This window comes from Tachysurus vachellii, chromosome 11 (assembly GCF_030014155.1).
Source record: "Tachysurus vachellii isolate PV-2020 chromosome 11, HZAU_Pvac_v1, whole genome shotgun sequence".
In the NCBI taxonomy this organism is placed as follows: domain Eukaryota; kingdom Metazoa; phylum Chordata; class Actinopteri; order Siluriformes; family Bagridae; genus Tachysurus; species Tachysurus vachellii.
Window position 1 is genome coordinate 27,144,963 of NC_083470.1, and position 21,834 is coordinate 27,166,796.

General features: G+C 41.5%; 2 protein-coding genes across 2 annotated transcripts; one reads left to right on the forward strand and one right to left on the reverse strand.

Annotated features, from left to right (window-relative positions):
* Positions 1-330: 330 nt before the first annotated feature.
* asphd2 (aspartate beta-hydroxylase domain containing 2) lies at positions 331-8,862 on the reverse strand. The gene is made up of 5 exons (XM_060880770.1): positions 8,520-8,862; positions 5,795-6,310; positions 4,587-5,048; positions 4,077-4,190; positions 331-3,953 (listed from the first exon to the last, which is right to left on the reverse strand). Exons 2-5 carry the CDS (start codon positions 6,141-6,143, stop codon positions 3,844-3,846), a joined length of 1,035 nt encoding a protein of 344 aa, XP_060736753.1. The 5' UTR covers positions 6,144-6,310; positions 8,520-8,862; the 3' UTR covers positions 331-3,843.
* Positions 8,863-11,707: 2,845 nt separating this feature from the next.
* On the forward strand, positions 11,708-21,821 carry ggt5a (gamma-glutamyltransferase 5a). Its single transcript, XM_060881046.1, has 12 exons — positions 11,708-11,912; positions 14,107-14,234; positions 15,583-15,666; positions 17,421-17,604; positions 17,843-18,003; positions 18,104-18,250; positions 18,330-18,460; positions 18,628-18,812; positions 18,935-19,026; positions 19,154-19,266; positions 19,796-19,906; positions 20,631-21,821. Exons 1-12 carry the CDS (start codon positions 11,728-11,730, stop codon positions 20,778-20,780), a joined length of 1,671 nt encoding a protein of 556 aa, XP_060737029.1. The 5' UTR covers positions 11,708-11,727; the 3' UTR covers positions 20,781-21,821.
* Positions 21,822-21,834: the final 13 nt, after the last annotated feature.

The window sequence follows — 21,834 nt, forward strand, 5'->3', positions numbered from 1 at the left end:
AGGAGGAGGAGGAAGAGCCTTGAGCTGGTAAATACAACCACATATTTTAGTGTTTTCTCCTCTGAAACTGATCAAATTTATGAGAAATAATTTTTACACTTTCCCCCCCATAACCATAATGATTTATAACGGGTTATAATGGGTTAGGGTAAGTGTTTTAACGCTGAAGAGGTATTAATAATAATAATAATAATAATAATAATAATAATAATAATAATAATAATAATTGTACCGCTGTCCACCACTAGAGGGCATCAGAGTGGCTTAAATATTCACACAGTCATGATGGTGTGTGTACACTCTGACAATGAACACTCACACACACACAAGTTTGTACAACCGGCTCTTTATTAAACACACATCATCACTCAGCCGTAGCAAAAATCACATCTAGGAAACACAGAATTTCAGAACATGGCATTAATCCGTCACACAGTCGGTTGCAAAAATCACTTGACGCTAGAAAAAAGCCACCGATTACGATACGACGCGTCCCGATCGGCTCGGGTTCTCATAAAAGGAATGTAGGAGTAGCACAGAACGAAGCCATTAAACTACTGAAGCGTCTGAAATGAGCTGAAACTTGTTTTTGTTTATATCTTTACTGTAAACTTTAAAATGTGCTTCTGTACAAGATGTGCTGCGTTCAAATACAGTCGCGTGTCACGATGTTCACGAGAAGATTCACATGGTGCAGCGTTCACAACTTCATCACTATCTGTATCACAGCACACAGCTGTTTAAGGGTTTTATATATAAGGCGGATTACATCAATCCTGTTAGAGGTGGATGCTAAGTATAATTACAGTGCAGTTTTAGCCACAAGACGTCTTTATCAGACAGTTTACCGATAGATCCGAGGTCAATGCTAACTGACTAGCCTCAGTCATTAGCCAGTCTGTGACCCATAATAACATCCTGTTTGTTCTAAGCGTCGTCTTTCCACAGTGAGTTTTATGTGAACACGATTAGAAATACGAAGCGCCTGAAACTGACGCTAAAATAATGCGAGTATTTTATTAATAAGAAAGTTAAAAAGCAGGTTATGATTGTTGCTCATGCTTTAGCGCATGATTTCTTTCACAATCTGCTCCCATGTTTCAATGACGTTTGTCCACTTCCCTACTGGACCTCACTAGTTCAACTAGCATGGCAGCTAACTGCTAAATCTAACATTATTATTATTATTAGGAAATGTATTTAAAGTGACCAAAGGTATTTGTACATTTGAACAGCTAGCTAAACAACTAGCACACTGACTAGCTTTTGTGCTAATTGTGGACAAGTCTAAATTGTGTTCAGTAATTATTTTGTGTAAATAATCAAGTGTGCAAGAATATAGTGTGTGATTTTGGATGGCGCCAAAGGGAAGTGGAGCAAGTGTTAAATCTAGAATTATAACACAGTCTTTAAATGACACCCACCGCTGTATAAACACGTTATAAACACTTTAAGAACTTCATTAACGCGTCATTAACATCTGTCACTGTGCCGTTTGTTTACTTTCTTCATGACACAGAGAAAAATACACTTTATATTTTTTTCAGATATATGTACACTTTATATTCAGTCACACGCCAGAGTGTTGAAAAACGTGCAGCGTTAATGCTCACAATTTCATAAGTTTGTACACCCTGTCCTGTACCTGTAATAAACACTTAGACTGGATCTGATCTGTAAACATTTATATACAGAACATGTGCAAGAAATATTGTTCACCTCAGACATCTCTCTCCATCTCTTCCTCTGTCTCTCTCTCTCTGTCTCTCTCTCTCTCTGTCTGTCTCTCTCTCTCTCTGTCTCTCTCTCTGTCTGTCTCTCTCTCTCTCTCTCTGTCTCTCTCTCTGTCTCTCTCTGTCTCTCTCTCTCTCTCTCTCTCTGTCTCTCTCTCTCTCTGTCTCTCTCTCTCTCTCTCTGTCTCTGTCTCTCTCTCTGTATCTCTCTGCTTCTCTCTTTTTCCTCATGGTCCCCAGTCATCTTTATCGGAACACTAAACCCTTCATGTTCTTCACTTCAGTGGTTTTCTGTGGCTGCATGTGGAATTGTTTGTTAGTTGGTTTTACTGCAGTGACACAGTTAGTTATCTATTATTAGATTATTTATCATGTCTAATACAGTTGAATATTTTGAATACTTGCTCACACGTACACAGATGTAGTCTTTTCTCTGGGTTTTGATCGTCTGTTCACAGAGACAGCAGAATGAAAAGGTGGATTTTTTATAAGCTTCACAGAGCGAACCTGAACTTGTTCACTCGAGGTGTTATGAACACGTTATGAACATGTTATGAAGGTGTTATGAACATGTCATTAAGGTGCTATGAACATGTTATGAAGGTGTTATGAACATGTCATTAAGGTGTTATGAACATGTTATGAAGGTGTTATGAACATGTCATTAAGGTGTTATGAACATATTATGAAGGTGTTATGAACATGTCATTAAGGTGTTATGAACACATTATGAAGGTGTTATGAACATGTCATTAAGGTGTTATGAACACATTATGAAGGTGTTATGAACATGTCATTAAGGTGTTATGAACATATTATGAAGGTGTTATGAACATGGCATTAAGGTGTTAGGAACATGTTATGATGGTGTTATGAACATGTCATTAAGGTGCTATGAACATGTTATGAAGGTGTTATGAACATGTCATTAAGGTGTTATGAACATATTATGAAGGTGTTATGAACATGTTATGAAGGTGTTATGAAGGTTTTCTGACTCTTCTGTTCTTATTTAAGGTGTTTTCAGTTTGATTTCTCAGTAGAACACATTAGTTCCTCCTCAGCCTCACTGTATCATAGGTGTATGTTTTTTATTTGGTCATGTTCTAATGTTCTCCTTTAGGTTCTGATGAAACAGTTTATTTTTTAAATCACGTCTGGGTTTTATGTGAACAGAGATTTTCAAAACCATTTTTTGTGCTGAAGGGAAATCTTTTATACAGATTGTTTTAAATATCTCTATGAGTGGACACATTATTCATTTAAACATAAAGTGTTTGCTGAAGATAAAAGCAGTAAACGAGTGATGATGCTTTCTCTCTTGTGTGTGAGCTCCGTGTGTTTAATTGTGTCCTGATGTCCAGCTCCACTGTCTGTCCTCTGACAGATCCTGTTCTTCATCCCCTCCTCTTTCTGTCTATCCACTTCTACCTTTATCAACGGGACCATGAGGCATCATCAGTAAACATTTCTGCTCACACTTCCACTTTTTCCATCTAATGATTTCTCTCAGATTCTCTCTCTCCCTCTCTCCTTCTTTTGACGAGAGTGAACGTAAAAATCTGTCCATAAAAATGTGTTGTTTGGTTTGTCCACCTCTCTGCACTGTTACTCGTTTTCGACACATCACGAAATCCAAATAGGCAAAAAAAATGTGCTTTAAGATGTTTGCATTCTATCTATAGATCAATCCATCCCTCTCTCATCCCTCTCTCCATCCCTCTCTCCATCCCTCTCTCCTTCTTCTCAATTTGTTCTTTTCTTATAGAAGCTGATTTGTGAAAATCTATGTACATAAAAATGTCATTCCACTTTTCAAGTTCTGTCTCACTGCTCTGTGACTCATCCCTCTTATGATCTTATTCCTCTCTCCTCTGTCTCTCTGTCCATCACTGACTCTGTCCATCCCTCTCTCTTTCTCTCTCTCTCATGTCAGGAGAGACTGAACTGTGACACTCCATAAGGAAACACTTATGTACAGTAAAATGTCTAAGTTATCAGCTTCACTTCACTGTTATTACTCATCTATCTGTATCTCTCTCCATCCCTCGTTCCATCCGTCTCTTTCTCCATACATCCATCGCTCTCTATCTCCATCTCTCGCTCCGTCTCAGCGTCCCGGAGTGAAGATGTAGTCGAGCGCCTGTCTCTCAGCCGCTGCCACGTTCGGATGCCACAAATCCACCATGAACACGACACGAGGTCCGTCTTCTAGACTTCCTGATCACACACAACCACACACACACACACACACACACACACACACACACACACACAGAGGTTAGCAGTGCATTGTGGGTAAGCTGTGCTGTGTGATGTCACTGGTGTCTGTTTGTGTCTCACCATCATGAAAGGCTGTGTGAAGGAACGAGTCATCAAACAGCAGGCAGTTTCCCTCAGACCAACACTGAGGCTCCCCACCTACCACCAGCTCACAGTGAGGAGGAACCTTCAGCCCTGAACACACACACACATCATACACACGATACACACACACAGAGCTGCACATCAATTCACACAATCATATACAAATACATCACACACAGATGAATCTCCTGATAAATACACACAGTATTGTGACATACATACTGACTTCTCTGTAGCCAATCGCTTATCTGCCTCTTGCTGTGTGTGTGTGTGTGTGTGTGTGTGTGTGTGATAAAACGTTAACGTAGTATGTTTATATAATAAATCATTGACCCCAAAACTAGGTTGTACAAGTGAACCAGTAACACACTTTCACTCTCTTTCTCTCACACACATTTTGAGCATGAACTCAAACTACAGCTGATCCACTAACACACTTTTTCTCTCTGTCCCTGCTTTCAAACACACACACGGCGTAATCCTCACCCAGGTGGCAGCGCAGCCGGACGTTGGTGGGTCCGTAGTGCTCGGTGATGGCAGCTCCGGGGCTGAGGACGGAGAAGCAGGCATTTCCGAACACGTTGTTGGCGATGAAGGTGCGTAGTTGTCCCAGGACCCTCCACGTGCGCGGGCAGCGGCGAGCGTTCAGCGCCAGCGTTGTGCCCTGGTTCACCAGGTAGAAGGTCCACCAGTGTCCCCGCGGCGTGCTGTTAGTCTTCCACCCGGGTGCGAGGGGCGGCGGCGTACGGTACACACTCTCAAACTCAGCCAACAGAGCAGGAAAACTTCTCTCTAAAAGCTCCACGTCGTGCTTCTGCGCGTCACGGGAGAAAAACGGAGCCGATGGCAGATCAGGCAGGAAAAACACCTCCGCCTTCTGGATGGACGGACGATTGCACAGACGATAGCGGTCCTGTTCACGCACACCTTTATGCACACGCCCCATACCTGCATTCAGAAACAACACATTCTACTGTTAAATATATAAACTTCATAAGTGTAAAATCGTTCAATAAACACATCAAAGTTCATTTCAAACTTCTTAATAATATTATATTAATTATATAATATTAATTATATATAAAAATAAAAGCTAGTATTTATCCTGTATCTTATACACACACACAAACACACACATATACACACACACAAACATACACACACAAACACACATATACACACACACAAACATACACACACAAACACACATATACACACACACAAACATACACACACACAAACACACACATATACACACAAACATACACACACAAACACACATATACACACACACAAACACACATACACATATGCACACACACAAACACACACACACACACACACACACAAACCCACACACACAAAGCCACACACACACAAACACACATACATACATACACACACATACACACACACACAAAAACACACACACATACACACACACAAACACATACACACACACACATACACACACACATACACACATACACACACAAACGCATACACACACACATACACACATACACACACACATACACACACACACACAAACACACCCAAACATACACACACACAAACACGCACAAACACACATACATACACACACACATACACATACACACACACACACACAAACACATACACACACAAACACATACACACACATACACACACACATACACACACACACTGACCTGCCCACGTGTAGCGTTTAGCGTAGTCCTGTAGGTTGTGGTAAAGTCGTTGGTTAAACCCGTCACCAGGCCGCGAGCAGCGGAAACACTCGGGAGACTGACAGTACGCAAAGCCATTCAACTCCTCCTCATTGGTCCCGCCCCCTGTTCTGACTCCACCCAGTGTAGGGCGGAGTTTTGTGGATGAGAGTTCGGGTGGGCTGGAGCGAGACTCGGGCGTGTAGGAGGCATTTTCACAACCCACACGGTAACAGTACCAGATAAAGAGCAGAGCTAAACAGAGCACCGTCCCTAAAGCCCCGCCCTCACACTCACGCACAGCCTGCACCCAGTCCCGCATCCAATCCATCTTACACACACACTCTGAACCTCTCAGTATGGGATCTGTCAATCAGACACACCAGGTAGAGCATCCAATCTTCTCTCTGATGTTCTGAGGTGTGTGTTCATGCTGGAGCTGGAGAAGTGTGTGTGTGTGTGTGGCTCCAGGTACTTTAGGATTTCACCACAGTGCACCTGGAGGAGAAATGACACACATTTTAAAGTGACAGAACACACACACACACACACACACACACACGCGCACACACACACTCAGTGCTGTTCCTACACCACCCACACACTGCTGTTTGAGGAAAAATCCAGATAAAAATAAAACCTTCACAATGTCCCCAAATGTAATCGATGAGCTGAGACAGTGTCTGAAGTTCGCTTCTTCAGCACAGAAATCCAGAAACTACCACCGTAACCAATGGCAACCAATGTATACAGTATTTTGTCCGTTTAAACGAAACCGTGGCTTGTTCTCCTCCACCTGCTGCCCTTCTTTAGGAAAACACTGTCTAATTAACTGTAGTAAGAAAGTGATCTGACTCTGAATCGACTCACTGCAGGAAGTGAATCAAAGCTTTTTTGTTTTTCCTCTGAGATTTTCTGTGAGTTGTTAAACAGAAAAAAACGAAGACAAAATGATGTGAAACAAAACTCTGTGTCTCTGCTCAGGTGTCTGTGTGCAATAAAATAAAGAGTTTGATGAGAATGTTTTAGAGCTAACTAAAAGTTTAGCATCGTAAGCATCCTGTGTGTTTGTGTGTGTGTGTGTGTGTGTGTGTGTGTGTGTGTGTGTGAGAGAGAGAGAGAGAGAGACATCACAGAGCCCTAAACTCAGAGATTTACACTAAAGCGTTTCAGTAAACAGATGTTTTCCTATGTTTTGCTAACAACATTAGCATCATACATAAAACAAATGGAAGTCACCAAACACCTCAGGAACCTTTTATTTTTGCCTAAATTTCAGCTTTAATAATGAACACACACTTATTCCCCCTTTTCTCTCTCTCTCTCTCACACACACGACTGTGGAGAGGCATTTGAAATTCAGTTGTTGTGCACACCTCCGCAATGTACTGTGTAAAACCATGAGTCATGATCAAACTCTCTCTCTCTCTCTCTCTCTCTCACACACACACACGTCTGTCTCTCTCTCACATGTCTCTCTCTCTCTCTCTCACACACGTCTGTCTCTCTCTCTCTCACATGTCTGTCTCTCTCTCTCTCACACACACACGTCTGTCTCTCTCTCTCTCTCTCTCACATGTCTGTCTCTCTCTCTCACATGTCTGTCTCTCTCTCTCTCTCTCTCTCTCTCACACACATACACGGCTGTCTCTCTGTCTCTCTCTCTCTCACACACACACGTCTGTCTCTCTCTCTCTCTCTCTCACATGTCTGTCTCTCTCTCTCACATGTCTGTCTCTCTCTCTCTCACACACATACACGGCTGTCTCTCTCTCTCTCTCTCTCTCACATACACACGCGTCTGTCTCTCTCTCCTCCTGTCTGTCTCTTGTTCCATCTCACACTTTGACCTTTATCCTGAATTCTATTCCCCTTTTTCTCTTCAAATGCTTCTTATCTTTTTTCTAACCATTCACTTCATCTAGTTTGCTCCTTCTCTCTTTTCAATCTTTCCCCTTTATCCATCATATTCTCTATCCATCTCTCCTCCATATCTTCACCATTTCTTTCTCACTTGTCCTCTCATCTATCATTTGTTTTCCCTTCACTCTCTCTCAATCATTAGCCCTCTGTCCATCTTTCCACTCTTTTCTTTATCTACTTGTTTTCCTCCCTTAATCTAAATCTCCTTTATTGCCTCTTCCCATCCTCTTGTTCTCCTCCACCTTTTTTTTCTCTTCCTCTTTCACTCCATCACTCTTTCTCCCCTCATCTTTACCGGTGTCAGTCCGTCTCGTTGCCCTATGGACAGAGCTCTGTCATTTGTCCTCCATTAACAGGGCAGCCAATGGAGGGAGAGAGAGAGAGCGTGAGAGAGAGAGAGAGTGAGAGAGAGAGAGAGAGAGAGAGAGAATGAGAGAGAGAGAGAGATGGAGCTTTTCTGCAGTCTGTGCACACAAACACACACACACACAAACAAATATGCATACACACACGTGTATGTGACAAATAAAATTTGATTTGGTTTGGTTTGACACACACACACACATACACACACATACATACATACACATACACACACACACACACACACACACACAGTCATCAATCAGCTATGATCATTACTACCACCAATAATAATAATAATAATAATAATAATAATAATAATAATAATAATAATAGAAAGCACGTGTCTTTAGTGTATAATACATGAATAAGACATTAGTGTACAGTGTAATAAAGTGTAATAGAGTCTCAGACACCCCACCTGTGCTGCTGCTGCATGTATTTAACACTAACCCGTTGTACACACTGTCTGTGACTATCAGCGCTGTCTCAGGGATAATCCGAGTGTTTAAATCATCAGCTCTGCGTGATGAACCACCGCAGGAGAAACACGCACACGTCCGCACACACCAAACCAGCCCCGAATAAAGCGACTCCCTGGTCAAGAACCACAAATCCCATGATGCATTGCGCGCAGGAGCCTTTTCCACCGAGACGTGAGGATTAAAACATATAACAGAAGCAGCAGGACTGTGTTTGACACGTCGTGGCTGACGTCATACCACCATGTTGGTTTATAAATGTTTACAGTTGCACGGGGATGTTTATGACACGGAGATAATAACGTGTAAACTTGTGTTTACGCCTCGCGCACGTTACCGAGGCTGGAAACAACTGATATAAAATGGCGGCTGTAGTTTTTATACAGATAAACATCACTTTATTTACACTGTGGTGTGTGTGTTAAAGCTGAACTACAACGCTGTGTGTGTAAAGTGTTAGGGGCGAAACTACATGCATTTTTCTACGATTAATCAGCTGTTTGTGAGTAAAAGTGAATGTTTTGGTAGATTATTATTTACTACAGGGACTTAGTTCCGGGTTTGAGCACGTGACCTGCCCTCTGACGTCACAACCAGCTCGCTATCGACTCACAACACGTCACTAACGTGGAAATGTTGGTTTGTGTATTTGTTGGTGTGGTATATATACATATAATGTTCAGTAGTGTTCAGTAATGTAATATTGAAGAATGTTCAGTAATTTTCAATAATGTAATGTTTAGTAGTCTTCAGTAATATTCAGTAGTGTTTAGTCATGCTAAGTAATGTAATGGTTAGCAGTGTCCATTAATGTTCAGTAATGTTTAGTAATATTCAGTAATGTTTAGTAACGTTCAGAAATGTTTAGTAATATTCAGTAATATTAAGTAATGTAATGTTCAGTAGTGTTCAGTAATGTTCATTAATGTTTGTAGTGTTCAGAAACGTTTAGTAATATTCAGTAATATTAAGTAATGCAATGTTTAGTAGTGTTCAGTAATGTTTAGTAGTGTTCAGTAATGTTTAGTAATGTTCAGTAATATTCAGTAATATTTAGCAATGTTCAGCAATGATCAATCACCATAATACACACTATTACTGTTATTAATGTTTAGTTGTGTTTCAGTAATGTTCAGTAGTGTTCAATAATGTTTAGTGATGTCCAGTAATGTTCAGTAAAGTAATGTTTAGTAGTGTTCAGTAGTGCTTAGTAATGTTTAGTAGTGTTCAGTAATGTTCAGAAGTGTTTAATAATGTTTAGTAATGTTCAGAGATATTCAGTAATGTTCAGTAACGTTTAGTAGTGTTCAGTAATTTTTAGTAATGATTAGTAATGTAATGTTCAGTAGTTCAGTAATGTTAGTAATATTCAGTAATGTTTAGTAATGTTCAGTAATGTTTATGATATTCAGTAATGTTCAGTTTTGTAATGTTTAGTAGTGTTCAGTAATGTTTAGTAGTGTTCAGCAATATTCAGTAATGTATAGTAGTGTTCAGTAATATTCAGTAATGTTCACTTGTGTTTAGTAAAACTTTCATTTCTCGGGTATTGAGTAAACCATCCAGGTATTAACACCATATCTGTTTACTGACCTGAACACTGCACTAAATTAGAGATCACACAGAGACAGAATGTCCTACTGACTGAATGTCCTACTGACAGAATGTCCTACATCTTATAGCCATTAAAATGCATGTTTAAGTTTAACGTGTCTGTAAAATATCTGTTCACATTTCACTTCATTATAATAATTTTATAAATTATAAAATTAAAACTAAAGCCATTCTTTAAAATATTGTTTTAAATCATTTCATTAATCCAGTTACTGCAGGAATGAGTGAAAAATTAATTAAATAAGAGTTAATTAAGAACTGGTAGCAAGAGGACAACCTTCTCCTGAACATCAGCAAGACAAAGGAGTTGACGGTGGACTTCAGCATGAAGCAGGAGAGGATCAACAGAACCCCAGTGGATTTAGCAGACTCTCTTATCCAGTGGACAGTTACTGAGGGCTCTGAGTTCATTTCCAGCAGAATCTGTCATGGCATTTATCTAAAGTGCTAAAGAGCTTCTGCTCATGTGGCTCTCCAGAGGGTGGTGTGATCAGCTGAGCATATCATCCACACTGGGCTTCCTGAACTGCAGTCTATCTACAGCAAGCGGTGCTGGACCAAGAGTAAAGACCAGCCATCTGACCAGCAGGACACTTCTCTCAGTGAACAGTAGGAGCTTCTTCCCACAGAACATTTCAGCCTCAGCCAGAACAACACATGATACCAGAGCTTGGACTTTTCTTCACAGCAGCCACACCTTTACATTCCTTTTAATAAACATGTATTAATGAAGATTCCTCAGCTCGGTGTTTCTCAGCAACGTTTTGCACAAACATCTGCATCTTTTTCCATTTAGTGCTAGTAAATTCTTCTTCTACCGCTTATCTGAACTACCTCGGGTCACGGGGAGCCTGTGCCTATCTCAGGTGTCATCAGGCATCAAGGCAGGATACACCCTGGACAGAGTGCCAACCCATCACAGGGCACACACACACACTCTCATTCACTCACACAATCACACACTAGGGACAATTTTCCAGAGATGCCAATCAACCTACCATGCATGTCTTTGGACCGGGGGAGGAAACCGGAGTACCCGGAGGAAACCCCTGAGGCACGGGGAGAACATGCAAACTCCACACACACAAGGTGGAGGTGGGAATCGAACCCCGACCCTGGAGGTGTGAGACGAATGTGATAACCACTAAGACACCGTGACCCGCTAGTAAATTCTGTTTGATTAAAAATCCTGTTGTTTTTCTCACTGACAGTAACATAGCATTTCATGTTGCTGTACTGTGTGTGTGTGTTTGTGTGTGTGTGTGTGTGTGTGCGTTTGTGTGTGTTTGTGTGTGTTTGTGTGTGTGCGTTTGTGTTTGTGTGTGTGTTTGTGTGTGTGTGTGTGTGTGTGTGTGTGTGTGTGTGTGCTCGTGGGATGATTAGGTTATCAACAGCATATGTAAAACAGGAGGGCAAACAAAAAGTATTCTGCTAGTTCCTACTCATTTGCATATGTACACAAAGGGGGCGTGGCTCGTCCCTGGGCAGTGTGTTTGATGTTAGTCGTGTGTTGGTGTGTGTCACATCGCAGACATGCCCCGCAGGAGGAAGGATCGCCTGCGAGCAGGTGTGTGTTTCGCTGTAATCTTCATCGTTCTCATCCTCATCCTCATCATCGTCTGTACAGTAAAGTCCCCTGAGTCACATGAGTGTAACCGGGGGATGTTCAGGAAAGCAGCTGTGGCTGCAGACTCACAAATCTGCTCCAGCATCGGCCGGTGAGTGTGTGTGTGTGTGTGTGTGTGTGTGTGTGCGTACAGAAAAAGTTTCCTGCTGTATAATTCTTTCAGAAATGGATGATTTTTTAAAATGTCATAAAAGATTTATTTCTATAATAATAATTAAATAAAAAATAATAAAAATAATTTATTTCTAACCTTCTTTACAGTGCAGCGTGATTAAAAATGTTCATTTCTGCTCTGAAATACTTTGATCCTTTATCTTATGCACAAAGAAATCTCATAGAATTAAGACTTTTAGATTGATATTTAATTCATTATCATCCTAATAAATAGCAGCCTGTTCTTCACATGAGAGTCACGTCATGACACGCCTGAAACTGTTAGTTATTTCAGCAGGAAGTGTTGTGTTGTGTGTGTGTGTGTGTGTGTGTGTGTGTGTGTGTGTGTGTGTGTGTGCAAAAAGATTCAGTATCAGTATCAGTTTTTTAAGCAGGAAGTGTTGTGTTGTGTTGCTTTGTGGTGTTCAGTGTAGAGTGAGTGTGTGTTAATCTTCTGATGATGAAGAGGTGAAGGTGAAGCTTAGCGTGGTGTAAATAACCATCAGCAATGAAAAAAAAAAAACACATTAGCTGGAATTTAAAGCCTGAACAAAAGCATTAAGATGTTAATTAAACACTGATCATACTGAACATTTAAGACAGAATAAAATACATTCAGCTCATAACAAAGTAAACTAAATAATAAACACATCTGGTTTGAAAGGCAGCTGTTGTGTTAGTAACCTGGTGTTAATGGTGTTAATACTGGACGAATTAATTCTACTTAACACCAGCCGCCGTGTTGGTGCTGAGCGTCGTCCTGCTCAGGGTTCAGTTCCTCAAATTCACACTGAGCTTGGTGTTTAAAACCCAGCAGTAACAAGTAAAGCAAGTTCCAGTTTCACTTGCTTTTTCCACTTTTTTAAGATTTTCATAAGTATTGACCCCCTTAAGACTTCTACATGGACTTGAAGTGAAAGTGAGATGTAATGTCAGGAATCTACACACACTATAATCCATTAATTCACAATAGTCTAGTGAAGTGCGTTCAGGATACTGAAGTGGGGGAAATGACTTAGTGTAATAAAGTGTAATAGAGTCTCAGTCACCCCACCTGTGCTGCTCCTGCATGTATTTAACACTAACCCGTTGTAGTGATAGCAACACTATACTTATGCAACACACGTCTCACATTAGGAAGCTGTTAGACTCACTGACATGCCACATCTCATAACACATGGATCTGCTAGTGTAGCTTTATGTCCTGCATCTGCTGCTAATGAATTAATAATTAGTGTATGAGGTTTTTATCTAATGGACACTTTAATGGCGTTAAACATGCAAATGAACAAAAATAAAGCAATAAGTGGACACAAAATTGATGCCATTTAAAAACAGTTTCCGTAATGATACATTACAGGATAAAAGCCGTGGGCTGAATTCCCGGCTCTCGTGATCTTTTCACCAGTGACTCGTTTCTGCACTAAACACATGACCGATGAGAAGAAGAAGAAAAATCCTTAATTTCATTACAGACAGTTTGTATTGTGTCCTCTTCCTCTCCTCCTCCGTTTGCTCTTTATAATTGTGTGTGTGTGTGTGTGTGTGTGTGTGTTTTATGTTCATTAATGAATTTTTTCACTTATTTGAAGAACATCTCACACAATCGACACTTGATCAGACTTGCTCTATTTTAGGGTTTGAGGAATTTAATATAAATCTGCGCTACAGTCAGAGCTTCTGTTCTACAGAACTAATCATCACCTGATCACTAGTCCAGAAACTAACAGCCGTGTGGCGTAAAATGTTCTGCTGTACAGTGGAGAATGATGGAGGAAGTGACTCTCATGCTCTAACAACCTTACAGTGCATTAGTGAGGGTTTAGTGAAATATGAACGATCTGGTGCTTTCATTTGTAAATAGATCAATTAGCGTTTATTCGTCTACTCGGTTGAGTGTTTGTCCATTTTCATCCCACACTCAATATTTTTTTTTTTTTCCTGACAGTGTGGTCTCCATTATGTGGTCACTTACACTGATAAAGGTTTTATGACTCACTCATGTCTTCGTAATTGTTTCCTGACACACACACACACACACACACACACAAACCATCATCATCATCATCATTGAAACTCAAGCTCTTATAAAGTCCTGATCCCATAAGTCTCTCTGTTTTTTTTTCTCTCAGTGATGTCCTGCGCTCTGGAGGTTCAGCTGTAGATGGCGCTATAGCTGCTCTAATATGTACATCAGTAATAAATCCCCAAAGTATGGGCCTTGGGGGAGGAGTAATATTCACCATCAGGGAGAAAACCGGTAAGAGTAAAAGGAAAAGGTTGGTCTGTGCTACAGGGCAGCATGGTGTTATTCACTGGTCTGTAACATGGAGATGGATTTATTCTGTAATGCAGAAGTTTAATCATCAGTTATGTGTCAGACGTCACAGGATTTCAGGCCTTTCTCACAGTATTACAGTCGATTTCCAGTCTAACAGAACTGGAGAGATTAAAGGAGCAGTTTGAGGGGGAGGAACAAATAACTGAGTTAGAGATCTGTTCTATATCTGTGTTGTGACTTATACAAAATTCTTTAAACCGTTCTGGTGGCATTTTTGATCTACATATAAAAACACACTCAGACTCCGAGTTGGTGGTAAAAGCAAAGAAGTAAAGATGGTATTTATTTTGCTGCAGTAAAAGGCGTCTTCCATACAGTGTAGAGTGTCGAGTCAAGATTAGTGAGTCAGCTCTCCCTTTTGTACCCTAGGTGTGTGTTGTGTAACCTGGTGTGTGTTGTGTGTTGGTATGTGTATGTGCTTGTGTTTATGTGACCTCTCAGTCACCTCAGTAAGGTCAGATCTTATCAAGCAGGTGCACCAACACGCCCCTAAAGTTCCAATCTTTTTAACACATGGAATGTTTATGGCAGGGACTCTTATGGCAGGGGCATTTGTGGTAGGAATGTTTATGACAGGGACATTTCCAGTCTGACACACAGAATTTACCATGAAATCACACATAACACTCATGATATTTAAAATTTCCACTACACTGTATAAAATATACAGCACTGAAGTACAGAAACACAGCTGGGACACAGGTGAGACACAGGTGAGGCATGGGTGAGACACAGGTGAGGTGAGGGTGAGGCACGGGTGAGACACAGGTGAGGCATGGGTGAGACACAGGTGAGGTGAGGGTGAGGCACGGGTGAGACACAGGTGAGGCATGGGTGAGACACAGGTGAGGTGAGGGTGAGGCACGGGTGAGACACAGGTGAGGTGAGGGTGAGGCATGGGTGAGACACAGGTGAGGCATGGGTGAGACACAGGTGAGGGTGAGGCACGGGTGAGACACGGTTGAGCTACGGGTGAGACACAGGTGAGACACGGGTGATACACTGGTGAGGCACAGGTGAGACACAGGTGAGATACAGGTGAGGCATGGGTGAGACACAGGTGAGGCACCGGTGGGACACAGGTGAGACACGGGTGACACACGGGTGAGACACAGATTTCTGATTGAGTCACTAGAGTTTACACTACAACATCTCTGGTTTTAAAACGTTCCTAACTCTATATTCTGTAATTCTACACTAAAGTCTTTCTTCTTGTTATCGATTGTTCTGTGTTAAAATTTATTCCCCTTTTCCACTCTGTTACCAGGTAAAGTGAAGGTCATTAACGCACGGGAAACAACACCAAGGAAGTTTAAAGCAGATCTGCTCTCTGAGTGCTCCAATGTTACTGGTACATCACTACTGCACACACACACACACACACACACACACACACACACACACACACAAACCGTACATTACCTTACATTCTGAAAGGTTATATCAGGGTTATACAACGCTTCAGAGTTCTACTGAACTTGTGAAAAATAAAACTTAACGAAGTTCGATCTTCTTCATCAGGGTCTTCATGCTTTTTCCAACTGTCTCTAGGTACAGTGTCTGATTCGTGATGTCTTCATTTGTCAGGAACATTTTATTTTATATTAATGTTTAAGTTCCTCCTCCACTATAGGGTCTCTCTCTTAATCAGGTTTTCATCTATTTCGTATCTTTTCCTGTAGCTTTTTCAGTCTTTTTTTATTTTGCGCTTTTCTCTTCTAGCCTGTTTAACCTCACTCTGTTTCCTTATAGGAATTGAGTTATGTTCCTTTTTGCGATAATCCTTTGCAACTTCACTCCACATCTCATTCTTTCTCTCTCTCTCTCTCTTACACACACACAAACACACACATACACCACACACACATTACACACACATTACACACACACACACACACAAACACACACATACACCACACACACACATTACACACACATTACACATACAGACACACACCCACACACACACACACACACATACACCACACACACACACACATTACACACACATTACACACACACACACACACACACAAACACACACATACACCACACACACATTACACACACATTACACACACAGACACACACACACACACACACACACACACATACACCACACACACATTACACACACATTACACACACAAACACACACATACACCACACACACACATTACACACACATTACACACACACACACACACACACAAACACACACATACACCACACACACACACACATTACACACACATTACACACACACACACACACACACACACATACACCACACACACCTTACTCAAACATTTTGCATAGATTTTCTGTAGCAAAATCCTAGCTAGATTATATTAGCCAGCTAGTAGTAAATAAATATGAACTTCTCTGTATTTTTAATTGATATGTGAATAAAAATGTGTGTAAAAAAGGTGGCAGGAAAATATTAGCAAAATAAGCAGCTAATAATAATTTGCTAGCTAGTATCAAAAATTCATAAAAACATAAACACCTAAACTTGGTAGCAAATTCAACCAATTCTCATCAGAAGACTGACGTTTTCGTGTTGTTATAAAATGGTACAGACTGTTGAAGAGGGATTCAGTGTTTAGTGTGAAAATCATAATGCAGACATCATTTTTAAGAACATTTATAACAGACTGAGTTTTACAGGGTTATTTGTAGGTCTGCAGTAGACTGTTGTGTTCTTGTAAGTAAATGTTACATTCTACCTTCTCTGTTTTTCTGTCTGTCTGTCTGTCTGTCTGTGTCTATATGTCTGTCTGTCTGTGTCTATATGCATGTCTGTCTGTCTATCTGTCTGTCTGTCTTTCTGTCTGTGTCTATATGCATGTCTGTCTGTCTATCTGTCTGTCTGTCTTTCTGTCTGTGTCTATATGCATGTCTGTCTGTCTATCTGTCTGTCTGTCTTTCTGTCTGTGTCTATATGCATGTCTGTCTGTCTGTCTTTCTGTCTGTCTGTGTCTATACTGTCTGTCTGTCTGTCTTTCTGTCTGTCTGTGTCTGTCTGTCTGTGTTTGTCTGTCTGTCTTTATGTCTGTGTTTATCTGTCTGCCTGTCTGTGTCTGTCTGTCTGTCTGTCTCTAGGTGTTCATTGGGTTGGGGTTCCTGGAGAACTGCGTGGTTATGAGCGTGCTCATCGTCTGTACGGTCGTTTGCCCTGGAAACGTCTGTTTGAGCCGACGATTAGTTTGGCCAAAAGGGGGGTTAAAATCTCCCCATTGCTCCACCAGTATCTGTCTGTCTTAAAAGAACAGCGGACTGCACTGAGGTACCAGACACACACCCACTCACACACACACACACACACACACACAGACACACACAGACACATACACACACACATATACACGGACACAAACACACACAGATACACATATACACACGTGAAGTGTAACACATTAAATGACAGAAACACATTTTCTAAAACAAAGCATGATCACTGTAGATTTACTTTCAGTCCCCCCCTTCCCCCCCTTCTCCTCCCTTCTCCTCCACCCCTCTCTCAGTCAGTTGTTTATGTACCCAAACGGAACACTGATGAAGGAGGGAGACACTGTGAAGTTTGTGAAACTCACTGAGACGCTGCAGAAGATTGCAGATGGTGGAGCTGAGGAGTTTTACAGAGGAGACGTTGCTCAGGCTCTCGTGAGAGATGTTCAGGCAGCAGGTGATGAGACGAGCAGAGAATAACACACATCATCTGCATGAGGAGACAACTTACTGTGTGTGTGTGTGTGTGTGTGTGTGTGTGTGTGTATGTGTGTAAGGTGGAAGTCTCACACTGGAGGATCTGAGCTCATTTACCGTGACTGAATCAGAAGCCTGGACTATTTCTTTGGATAAATACCTGATGTTCTTTCCTCCGCCACCAGCAGGAGGAGCCTTGCTCAGCTTCATCCTCAAAGTCATGGAGGGTCAGACACACCACTACTGTTTACACCAAGTTCAGCTCTGAACAGCTCCATGACTCTGACTTCCTGTGTGTGTTTTCAGGTTATAAAATGGACCCAACATCTATCCATGTTGATGAGAGGGTGCTAACATACCACCGCTACATCGAAGCGTGCAAATTTGCTAACGGACTGAAGCAGTTCATCAAAGACCCAAAGTTCTCCTCAGATAAGGTGTGCAGACCGACCATGTGGAGCTCTCCGTCTCTGATTAGCTTGGTACCAGAAAAAAATAGTAATGTTTTACAATCTTCTGCTCTCATTTCACTTTCTCAGATTTGTTGTCTTTGTTTTTTGTTTTTTTGACATTTGTAAGATATTACAATAATGTCTGTGAACAGGAAGCACACGCTCTGATTGGGGCGGAGTTTGCTGAACGTGTGAGGCTGTTGATCAGCAGCAATATTACCCATGATGCTCAGTACTACAACATCAACCCACACCCTGACACTCAGGGAACCACACACATCTCTGTGCTAGCTGAAGACGGGATGGCCGTGTCCGTCACCAGCACCATCAATCACATGTGAGAGCAAATACACAATACACACTGAGAGGAGTTTCAGTGAGGCCCCTAAATTTGACTCCTCCAGTTTGTGTCATTGTGTGTGTGTGTGTGTGTGTTTGTGTGTAATGTTGTCTCTGTAGATTTGGTTCCAGAGTTTTATCTCCTAACACAGGAGTCCTCCTGAACAACGAGCTCGCTGACTTTTGTGGCAGAACAAAGCACATTCACCCAGGTGAGCCCCACTGTCCACCAACCCCTGATCCCTCACACCCATGACTCCAACATCTAAACACTAACTTCTAACCCTCAATAATTACCCTAATTCCTAACCCTGAACTCCTCCGTGTGTGTGTGTGTAGGAGAGAAGCCACCCTCCTCCATGGCGCCGGTGATCCTCTACTCCTCGTTTGAAAAACACACTCTGGTAATCGGAGCTTCAGGAGGCAGTATGATCACCATGGGCTTGGCCACGGTCAGATTAAACTCTAAACACTAAACACCTTATAAAATCACAGATTAAACACCAAACACCTGAGTAGTGCATTGGGAGAGCAGGGTGTGATGGTGAAATTAGGGAACAGGCAACCTCACGAAGGCTCAGTGACAAACAATAGAACCAAGAAGGAAGAAGAAAAACACACCACACAGCAGCATGTAGTAAAGAGATAAACCAGGGGGCGCTGTAGAGCTGCGAGAATCTACTAGAATTACATCTTTGTAAAGTCGGTAGCATGGAACATGAGAAACTCTGTGAAAACAATGAAATAAATAAAAACAAGAAAGGAAGAAGTCTCAGGAGAATAAAAAGAGCTAACAAACAGCAGAGAATAAAGAAGATTAGCAGCAGGAAAATGAGGAACCATGAGGAACGAGGTCAGTGATCCAAAAACCATTAGTGAAGCAGGAGACAGGAAGTGATGGAGTCAGGACCATTTAATCCCTCTGAACATCTCTGTAGTGTGTGTTTTATGTTCTGAACGTGAACCGATCCTCATTCACAGGCACTGATGAATTACCTGTGGCTGGGGAAAACTCTTAAAGACTCCATTGCATCACCTGTCGTGTATGTGGATGGAAAAAGTGAACTCTCATTTGAGAAGGCATTTAATCAGGTATTACAACATCACAACACACACTGTGGTGTTCTGGTGAAGCAGCTCAGTCTCACTGATGTATCTGCTCCATCACAACACACACTGTGGGGTTCTGGTGAAGCAGCTCAGTCTCTCTGATGTATCTGCTCTTGTTATATATTGTCACTGTCGGGCAGAATCCTCGTATCTCCAAAACCGTTATGTTTCAGGACATTAAAAAAACGCCGTACCTTATCTGCAGTACACAGGGTTTAGTCCGCGTTGCAGTGGATTGTCTTGTGCTAAATTCCTGTCCTCAGACGAGCACCAGAACTAGCGGGGGTCAAGATTTTTTTTTCTTTGAGCCCAGTGTTTTGAAGACATTTACCTCAGAAGACGTGTTGATTCGTTGCGACTCTTCTTGAGGAGAAATATGTCGTGAAGCTCTCACACGGAGTGAGGAAGAGGTGGACAGGTGAAGTGTCCAATGGAGTTATGAGATTTGAGCTCAAGCTATTTTCAAGACTTTAGATTGGTTAATAACTTGTAAAAATAACAGACCCACGTGGGGACTGACCAATAGCATCGATATGTGAAAAAATATGAAAGTGAACAAATTTGGACATACGAGGTTTCCGCCCAACAGCGACGATATGAACTAATATACTGTTAACCACAGACACTCATTCATCAGCTATTAACACTTAAATATCACATACTGCTGTGTGTGTGTGTGTGTGTGTGTGTGTGTGTGTTTTCCCAGGATGTGATTAAGGCTCTGCAGCAACTCGGCCACACCGTCGTCTCTCGATCATATTTCTACAACACAGTAAACGCTGTGTCCAAACACGAAGATGAGTGTGTTAATGCGATTTCTGACAAGCGCAAAAAGGGGGAACCTGCTGGATACTGAACCATACACACTTACACACACACACACACACACACATATACACACACACACACACACACACTTATACACACACACACACACACTTACACACACACACACTTACACACAGACACAGACACACACAAACACACACTTACACACACACACACTTACACACAGACACACACACACACTTACACACACACACACACTTACACACAGACACACACACACACACACACACAGATACACACACACACTTACACACACACACACACTTACACACAGACACACACACACACACACACTTACACACACACACACACACACACACACACACGGAGTAACACATGCAAAAAGGGGGAAATTGCTAGATACTGAACCACACGCACACACACTTACACACGCACACACTCTTAAACATGCATATACACACACTTACACACCCACACACTTACACACACACATACGCGCACACACTTACACACTCACACACACTTACGCACACACACACAAACACACACACACGGAGGAACACACACACACAGAGGAACACACGCAAAAAGGGGGAACCTGCTAGATACTGAACCACACGCACACACACACACACACTCACACACACACACTCACACACACACACACATCTTATTTATCTATGTGTAACTCTGACATATAGAATAATTTGTCTTTAATGTCCTTTTATATTGTTGATTTTTTATGTCATTATGAATGTCATTATGAATATTTTGAGATTTCTCCCCTGACGTCCTCAACTCTTTCCTGTGTTATTTATTATTGTGTGTTTGTGGGATTCTGTGTTTACAAAACCGTCAGACTGTCAATCTTTAAAACAGATATAAAGGGCTGCGTCCCAAACCTCAGCACTACTAAACATTCAGTACAGAGCTTTAAAGAGCTGATGAGGACATTCAGTAGAATGAAACTGTAGAACTGAATGGAGTTATGTTTGTTTTGTAACCTGAATCTACTGTTCTTACTTTTTATTTGATTTCATTTAATTCTTAAATTTAATCTGCAAATATAGACTGCATTTGTTTCCTAGTTTCAGATGTAA